Genomic DNA, 9,385 nt, shown 5'->3' with positions numbered 1-9,385 from the left:
GGGGGGGGGGGAGCGGGTGTTTGAAGAACATGTCATTTCATACAGCAAATTAGCCTCATGCTGTCCCTGCTTACCTCCATAATAACTCATAGGCCATAAGACAAGACTCATCAAATGCCAACCTCAACCCTTATTTTCAGGTAAGAATATAGTGATCCCTACAGAACCCCCTTTGACTCTACTTCTATGTTGTGTTAATCCACAATACAAACTGACTCAACTTTAGAGTTACCAAAACTATATGATATGAGGACTTCCCTAAAATATCCAATCACTTTGTATCAGGAGGGTCCCTGCACTGCATAGTTGTTGGCAGACCTAAAGGAGGTTGTGTAGTTAGATTGTAAAATGTGTGGTGAGCTTAAAGCTGAACTCCGGGATGAGCAATTATTGTCTAAATAGTCAAGAGTGTATTCTTACTTGAATATTGGTTTGATTTGTGTATCCTAGATCACAGAAACCCAGTGTTCAGGAGCTTCCTGTAATAAAGACCAGTCACTGCTACTCACTTTCCTTGCGCAGGGTGATTGGTCTTGTCTCCGCCCCCTTCCTCTTGTTTTCTGCAGGCAGTCTGCTGGGCCCCTCCCACAGCTCTGCTCTCTGCCCAAGCTATGTGCAGCACAGTGATGATGTCACTGCTACTTTTATTTGGTAATATGGGAGTTTGTAAAGACATTTGTTGCACACAAAGTGGATTTATATCCTTTGTGGCTATTGAGGAATATAGGTAAAGTTTTTGTTCCCGCAGTTTAGCTTTAAAAGAACATATTCTGATTAGTTGCTAAAGGCTACTCTACTTTCCTCTATGACTTTTTAATAAGGAAGATGAATAAGGGTGATCATAATGTAAGACCGGAAATTTGTCCTGTACGACCAAGCGCTTCTTTTAAGACCAGATGTCCGACCATTATTCTAATTGATCTGATGACACAAGATAAGTTCTGTAAAAAAAACAAGGCCATGGATCCCAATGGCTGCAGAAGGACATTCTGGAAATCATCACAGCTCAGAAAGAATATAAGAAGAACCTGCAATCCACAACTTCCCCCTCCACCATATCTGACACTGAAAGACAAGATTTCCAGCTTAGTGCTAAAACTGAGACTTGTATATCAGCCCTGGCATTGATTTCCAATAAAGAACACACATTTACCGATAGCTCTGTATTCTGATTAACATGAAATCTTTCCATTCAAAAAAGTCAACTAGAGTCAAATATAACAAACGGCTCTGTGCCCGAGCCAGCCAGACCAAACAATCTACGTTTTCTACAGCATACAATCATTGCCAAACACTACTTGGTGCTTTATTTATATAACATGGGCTCTCAGTGCGCCTAGGAACAGATGTATTTTTTTTTTTTGTCAAGTTCATGCCTGCTAAGTAATGTGCAACACTTCCAGGTATTTATTACGTCTCACATAGATCACAGTACTCCCCCTGAGAAAGCTGGCTTGCTCCCCAAGACAGAGCTAACTTGGTTCAGCCATCATCCAGAGTCAGCATCTTCTTTCTCGTCTAGGACGTTGGCTCAACAGTGACGCAGTCATGTAAATCCTGGTGGTTGTTCAGTTCTTGGCTGTGTTCACAAATGCCTGACACAGATCAACCCTTTTTTCACCCTTTCTTGTAATTTCCTATAAAGCTCCAATGTTTAAGTCTGATCAGTTGGGGAGAGTCCCACAGCGTTAAACCCTTCCACGGCAAAACTATCGGAGTGGTTAAAGGCACCCTGCAAACTACGTAAATGAGGTTGTTTCTGGTGCTCGGTCCGACCAGCCTACTCACTTAGTGAGTCTTCACAGACAGGGGACACACCAAGGCAATGTCAGAGGTTCTGGACCTGGAGAGGCACCTGCAGGAGGCTGGTGACAACTCTCACCAAGGCAAAGTCACTGGACAGGAACTCAGGGAATGCATTTTAGTGATAACTGGTGGAGCTTTTATTTTTTATTACACCATTGCGTCAGGAATTATTGCATGCAGACTTGTAATATTACTAAATGTTCTACTTTAAGCAGCAACATCTCTGCAGCCAAGATGTCAATTCAAGCCAGGTTCCTTGGTCACAAAGAGCCCTATCACACACTCTTTATGATCAGGTACGCCTGTCAGTTTTGCAGGTGGGCCTGATTGGAAGCCCAATGTTAGTTAATTGGCAGCCAGATCTAAACGGACGCAGGCGTCTATTTACATCGGGTTACCCCAGACTCCGGCCAGGTCCAGAAAAACAGATGGATCAGAGTTCTGTTTTGCCGGACTTGATTGTGCCGGATCAGGGGTAATCTGATTGCCCATAGACCAACATGGGTGCGGTAATTTCAGATTTTTGGAGGAGGGAAAAACTGGACAGATGTCACAACAGCAGCATCCATTCTGATCAGCAAGGGATCTGTGTACGGATCCCCTCCTGATCGGACCGTGTAAAAGGGGCCTAAGGGTGATTGAATATACAGGTGAAACTCGAATAATTAGAATATCATGCAAAGTTCATTTATTTCACTAATGCAACTTAAAAGGTGAAACTAATATATGAGATAGACTCATTACATGCAAAGCAAGATAATTCAAGCCGTGATTTGTCATAATTGTGATGATTATGGCTTACAGCTCATGAAAACCCCAAGAACCCCAAATCCACAACCTCAAAAAAATAGAATATTACATGCAATCAATAAAACAAGGATTGTACATAGAACAATATCGGACCTCTGAAAAGTACAAGCATGCATATGTACTCATTACTTGGTTTGGGCCCCTTTTGCAGCAATTACTGCAATTACTTTTGCACGATATTCTAATTATTCGAGTTTCACCTGTATATGCAGTATTGTATGCGGTCTGACATGAATTTACCATGCACTTTGGAATACACCAAGGTGCAATTCTGACATTCAACTGTCTTGAATATAAATAGGGAACTGCAGTCTGCAGGATATTTTCATAATACAGTGCAACGTTGGTAAGAACGAGTCCTACTGACAGAAAGACTTTTGTTACTTTTGTAACATCCAACTTTACTGGAAGAGTAACATATAAATGTAACAGTTGGTGAAGCGATCCATCAGCCACCTGACCAGTATGCTGGTAGAATAAACAATGGAAAAGCTACACGTAGTATCTTATTAGAGAATTTCTCAGGCTCATGACAGATTCAATGCTATTATTTATAAGGTCTGTGGTCCGGTCAGAATTGATCTGAGATCACAGCAAGGGAATTGTCTCTTTTTATCTATGCAGCAGTATGAAGAATAAGGCTCAGTACTCCCTGGCAATGTTAGCTTGTGAAGCTCCTGTCTAAAGCTGGCCATACACATACATCAAAATCTAAAGCTGGCCATACACCAATAGACTAAAATCTAACAGATTCCTTCATCCACCCCCCTAAATTCCATGAGCGTCAATGTCCTGCTGCGTCTATTGTATTCTGACAGCTGGCCCTTGTTGCTGATTTTGTTGACCCAGTGGAGCCACCCACTGTGAGAATCTCCTGCAGTGACTGCAACTGATTGGCTGCAGTCACCGTTCGGCCAAGATTTTTTCATCTGGCTCTTTTGATTTTATGATTAAAGGATATCAGGCATAAGGCTGCAGACAGAGCAACCCACTGAGCAAATCTCACTTAAGTATGGCCAGCTTTAAAGTGACCCTGTTACTAGGGAACTTACAGTCAGATGGATGCAGCCTCAAAAGTAGATTATTTTACTTACCTGTCCAGTGGGAGGCTGCTTCAGTCTGTACCCACCTTACGAGCTGCGGCCACCACTGGTATCTGACACTTCAGAGAATGTTGAATTCCTGGTACCCTGCTGTATGCTGTGGTACCTCCCACTGTCCCCTATTTCACCAAAGGACCAAGTGGCCAGTGGGTATGTTGTGGCACCTCCCACTGGCCCCTATGTCACCAAAGGACCAAGTGGCCAGTGGGTATGCTGTGGTACCTCCCACTGGCCCCTATGTCACCAAAGGACCAAGTGGCCAGTGGGTATGCTGTGGTACCTCCCACTGGCCCCTATGTCACCAAAGGACCAAGTGGCCAGTGGGTATGCTGTGGTACCTCCCACTGGCCCCTATGTCACCAAAGGACCAAGTGGCCAAGTGCCACAACCCACAACAGAGGACATGCTATCCTACATACCCGGAAGTGTTGGATTGCAAACCAGCCATAGCTTTCAAGCAGTGTGAGGATTGGCGTTGCTGCCCACCAGAAAGCATTTGCAGTATGCATCTATTAAACTGTCAGTTCCCTTGCAACAGGGTCACCTGAAGGGAAACCTGTGGTAAAAGCAAAATAAAGGCTGCCATTGTTTTATTGATGAATGGCTTCAATGCTGTCTGCGTCAGTACTAGGCTGCAAACCTGTTATTCAATCAGGCCAGAAATCAGCCAGCATTCTCAAAAGGTTAGAAATGGCAGCCCCAATATTTCTCTTAGCACAGGTTTCCTTTAAGTGGAATGCAGGTAGCAACTTAAAACACAGCAAGCTTCAGCTGACATATAGCAAGTCTCAGAAGTGCTACATCTCACTTAAAGTCCATCTATTGCTTGTTTAAGGCTACAACCCATACTAACATTAAGTTACAATTTTTTTTCTGGTGGCAAGATTTTACTCCATCAGCGCCCCCAAAATATATGGTGGATCCGTTTAATAGTGCCCATTTCCACAATGAAATAACAGATTTCAGTGGAGTGATTCTTAAAGTCTAAAATGGATTCTAAAACTGCTTCAGAGTATAGCAAGTATATCTGATTCCATGAATATATTACAGTTTAGTGTCAGAGAACCTGGTGAGTGTCTTTTGTAAATGCGTGAGGCTAACAATACATTAGAATGCATGCAATAGGGGAGGGTGCAGCATCTGCCCTGTTCCCATTCTTTCCCAATACAATGTGCTGATCATGCAGTTGCAGGATATAATACAGACACAGGGATGGTGGAGTGATATAAGGGGAGGATGCAAAGGCAAACACAGAGCTGCTAGAGTGCTATAAGGGGAGGATGTGAAAGTAATGCTGTATAATGAACACATAATGCACAGATATGTACCCTGTCCTGTCTACCCACACTGGTGTCAATCAGTCCATCAGGCGAGGTGCTGAAAAAATGAACCTATGTGTAAAGGAAGGACAACTCCCTTCTGCCCATCACTTGTGCAGGTACTGTGTATTCTGCACCAGCGTCTGATCTGCTGCAATCCACCAAATAAAGATTTTCTGCTCTGGGCCATTTTAGATGCAGCAATGTTTTACAAATCAATACAGCTCATGCACAAGTCTCACATTAACACATCAGATGCAGAGTAATAAAATGGTGATCTCATTCCCCCTTCAAGAGCGCCCAGCAGCAGTTGATGATTGAATGCCACTTGAAGAGGGTTTTTTTTTTTTGTCAGAACTGAGTGTCAGAACTGTATTTCTTTGTCTAATCAGTATTCCGCTATGCCATGGCACATTCTTAACCCCTGGGTTCCTGGAAGCGGCTTCTGGAATTTAAAGCTCTTTTCCCAAATGCAAATGTGTGCAGAGGATTCATCAATGGGCTATGGGAAGGGGGCTTTTCATGGGTGCACAAGTTGTGCAATATAGAACCCCTTCCCTTTCTAACCTCCCCCCCTCTAAAAAATTAAAGGGTGTATATAATACTGTCAGTCAAAAAAACTATTGTGTGTCCTGTATTTCCATACATACATCATCATGAAACCATCAGGGTCAATTACCTCATAGTGGGATCATCAAAGGGGGCCTGTCCATAATGAACAGAATCTCCTGTATGCATTGTCACTGTGCTGGGAGATGCTTGCAGGATATGGTGTCTCCTGCATCAGCTGGACCATCATATTCTAGAACTGAGGAACACAGCCTTATTCTGACAAGTCACTGTCTGCATCTGATCATTATTCTGACTATATATGTATATACATGTGATCATTATCCAACATATACTTAAAACAAGTAACTGTCTGCATGCGATCCTTATCCAATAGATATAATACAGTATATATATATGAATCTATGACAAGTCACTGTCTGCATGTGATCATTAAACAATAATGGTCTCTTGCTGAATGCTTTGAAGCTGCAATAAATAATTGTTAGCCTTGCAGATCTTGGCTGTGTGAATTGCAGCGCAGCTCAGTGACTATATCAATGCATTGAAACGTGATGAGATGAACCAGACCAGCAATGCCCACCTCCTCTACCCTCCCTGCAGGGCACACACAGGGCATCATCATCATCACCAGCTCTCACATTCTTCCTGTGCACACCAGCTTGCTATTCTTCCCTGTGCAGTCAGATGACAGGCATCATGCCACTTTCACAAACTTACCTTATTTGCTTATTGTTGCTGTTGCCCCTCTCCTGTCAGTATGCTCTTGGTTGGATTTCAGAGGAAATGGAAAGGGGGACTGGCAGTCAATGTGTTGGTGGTGCAGGATGCTATTGTGCAGAGTGTCTTTGTTGTATATCTCCCTGGACTGGATGAGCTGCTGCTGTTCTGCTGAGTCTAGGCTGCAGCTGCTTTCCTTCTGCTGCTATTGCAGTGATTTGCATTAGCCCGGCCCTCATTGAGATGCTGCTCTCCTCCTCACACCAGCACCATCCACCCTGTACAGAGACTGAGCCAGCCCACCCTTCCCTATCAGATCCCTCCTGCATTACATATGTGTTGCTGGGGGGCTGCTCTGCCTTTAGATGGGCCCAGGGGGGGATGAAAGCTCAACATTGCAGCTAGACTGTGTGCATGGGGATGACAGGTGACATCTGGAAGCATGTGTCTTTCCTCCTTATAAATCACACTGTGCATAAAGTTTTTTTATGTACTGCTTTGTGTCATTTAGATCAGCTTTCTCAACCTTTTTTATTCCTCTAGGAAACCTGGAATTATTATTATTATAAAGCTGTGCAGTGCTTTACAATATAAAAGGAAGAAAGTACAGTGACAATACAATTCAAGACAAGATGGTTCGGAGGAGAAATTGTTTTGTAGTCTCTGGTAACCCCTGCTAAAAAGTATTATATCTACATTTCATGATAAAAGTTACAAGTAAAAGAATAAAGAATAGATTGTAAGCTCTTACGGGCAGAGCCTTCCTTACCCCTTTTGTATTGAAATGAATTGTAACTGTACTGTCTCCATTTATTTAGTAAAGTGCTGCTCAAACTGTTGGTGCCATATAAATCCTGTAAAATAATAATATGACAATAATAATAATAATAATATATGGCATACCCAAAATATTTGACATGCCGAACCAATATTTTACAACACTCCCCTGCTCTATACGTCAATATTATTAAACATGAAAATAAATGCATAATATTGGCTAGAAAATTAGCACAGACTGTGAAGATGCAGTGTCCTCTGTGAAGTGAGAAAATGCAGTGCCTCTACATAACCCTTTACATTAGAGGTCAGTGGAGAAATACCCCCTTTAAATTGGTGGTGAATGGATAAATACCCCCTTACATTTGGTAGTCAGTGGAGAAATGCTGCTTTACATTGAGGGTTAGTGGAGAAATACCCCTTTACATCAGTGGTCAGTGAATACATGCCCCTTTGCATTGGTGGCCAATTGGAGAAATTCACCTTTACAATGTGGCAGTGTAGAAATTCCCCTTTACATGGTTGGTTAGTGGCGAAATGTCCCTTTACATTGTTGGTCAGTGGAGAAATGTCCCTTTACATTGTTGGTCAGTGGAGAAATGTTCCCTTTACATTGTTGGTCAGTGGGAAATGCCCCCTTTACATTGTTGGTCAGTGGAGAAACACCCCTTTACATTAGTCGTCAATGGAGGAATGCCCCCTTTACATTGTTGGTCAGTGGAGAAATGCCCCCTTTACATTGTTGGTCAGTGGAAAAATGCCCCCTTTACATTGTTGGTCAGTGGAGAAACACCCCTTTACATTAGTCGTCAGTGGAGAAATGCCCCCTTTACATTGTTGGTCAGTGGAAAAATATCCCCTTTACATTGTTGGTCAGTGGAGAAATGCCCCCTTTACATGGGTGGTCAGTGGAGAAATACCCCCCTACATTGAATGTCAGTGGAAAATTGCTCCCTTAGATTAGTAGTCATTGTAGGTGGGAGAGCAATCTGTCCTTGCTCACTGAATCCATGACAACCTCTGGAGGAGGACCTTTTAGGCTTAAAGGAAAATGTCACTTTCCCTTTAAAATGATATACAGTATATAAATGCAACACACGCCACTTATTAACTTAAAGAGACCCTGTCTTCACTGATAAACAATTTAAAAAAATTATCCTTGTAAAAGATGAGTTTTAATAATGACCTGTTCCACTGCCCGTGTCGCAGATCTTCACTCTTTTGCAGAATCATTGACATCTGACATCATAACGACTGAAGAGGACTGCTGTTCAGACAAGGACAGCTCACCGACCTTCACTGGGCTATGGCTTGTAGTGGATACACTGACCTTGGAGGCTGGTGCGTCAGCCAGTCATAACCAAGCGCAGGTCAGTGATCGGTCCGTGTCTGGACCGTGGGCTGGACAGGGACAGGTAGAGGGCCAGATATGGCCCATGGGCTGTAAAATGCCCAGGTGTGGAGCATGGCATGGTTAAAATATATGTAATCCCTAACAATGAACTTATTTGCTCTCCTTTGGTCTGTTAAATATACCATTGACTATAAACATACAATATGTTTATGCAAAAAACACCAGTTGATCCTGCCTGCAGCCACATATTGTCCTGTGCCCTGTTCACTTTGCAGTCTTATCCTAAACAATGAGAGCACTGGGGTCTTCGGTTTAAGTCTCGGACAGAACACTATCTGCATGTTCTCCCTGTGCTTTTGTGGGTTCCTCTCACACTCCAAAGACATGCTTGTAAGTTAATTGATCCTAGTATGATATTCTACTGAGTGTAGCCAAAATGGCTGCCCCAACAGCAGATAAAGTGCTTTGAGTCCCCAAGGAGAAAAGGGTTCTAGAAATATGAATTCATAAAAAAATGTAAATGTTAAACAGCAACTATCATTACTACGGATACTGCAGAGGAAATTGCAGATATGGGTGCCATTAAAAAAAAAAAAAAAGAGTCAAAGTGAATGTAGACTCTAAAAGAATGATAATGCCATAGGAAGAAAGATATATGTAACTGTTCTCTATATAGCTGGAATATTGTAATGAAACCTGTATTACTTGTAATGTTACATGGTGTGATGGCACAGCAGTGATGGCACAACTGGGCACAGTGGTTTAGTGAAAGGTGAGATGAGGCAGGGAACAGACAGAAAATGGACATCTGTAGGTGTTCTGTACATTCTTGACTAAGATAGATGCTCACCAGGAGCACCATGAGAAGGAGAAATGTTATATATGTGGAGTTACAATGGTGAGCATCAAAGGGGACCCGCACTCTT

At 42.7% G+C, this 9,385-nt stretch overlaps 1 protein-coding gene across 3 annotated transcripts in view; it reads right to left on the bottom strand.

Annotated features, from left to right (window-relative positions):
- DCLK1 (doublecortin like kinase 1) overlaps window positions 1–6,590 on the bottom strand; it is a 289,474-nt gene extending 282,884 nt beyond the window's left edge. For 2 of the 3 annotated variants that reach the window (XM_018554338.1, XM_018554354.1), the window contains exon 1: window positions 5,718–5,750. In XM_018554338.1, the coding sequence (XP_018409840.1) occupies window positions 5,718–5,722 (5 nt within the window). In that variant the 5' untranslated portion in view covers window positions 5,723–5,750. Of the gene's footprint in view, window positions 1–5,717; window positions 5,751–6,328 lie in introns of those variants that run through there. The other variant, XM_018554346.1, reaches the window with a different exon arrangement.
- Between the last annotated feature and the right edge of the window lie 2,795 nt (window positions 6,591–9,385).

This window comes from Nanorana parkeri, unplaced genomic scaffold, assembly GCF_000935625.1.
Source record: "Nanorana parkeri isolate BGI_ZX_2015 unplaced genomic scaffold, ASM93562v1 scaffold8, whole genome shotgun sequence".
Lineage (NCBI taxonomy): Eukaryota > Metazoa > Chordata > Amphibia > Anura > Dicroglossidae > Nanorana > Nanorana parkeri.
Note: the sequence above shows the minus strand (reverse complement) of the source record. Positions and strands in the feature narration are given on the sequence as shown.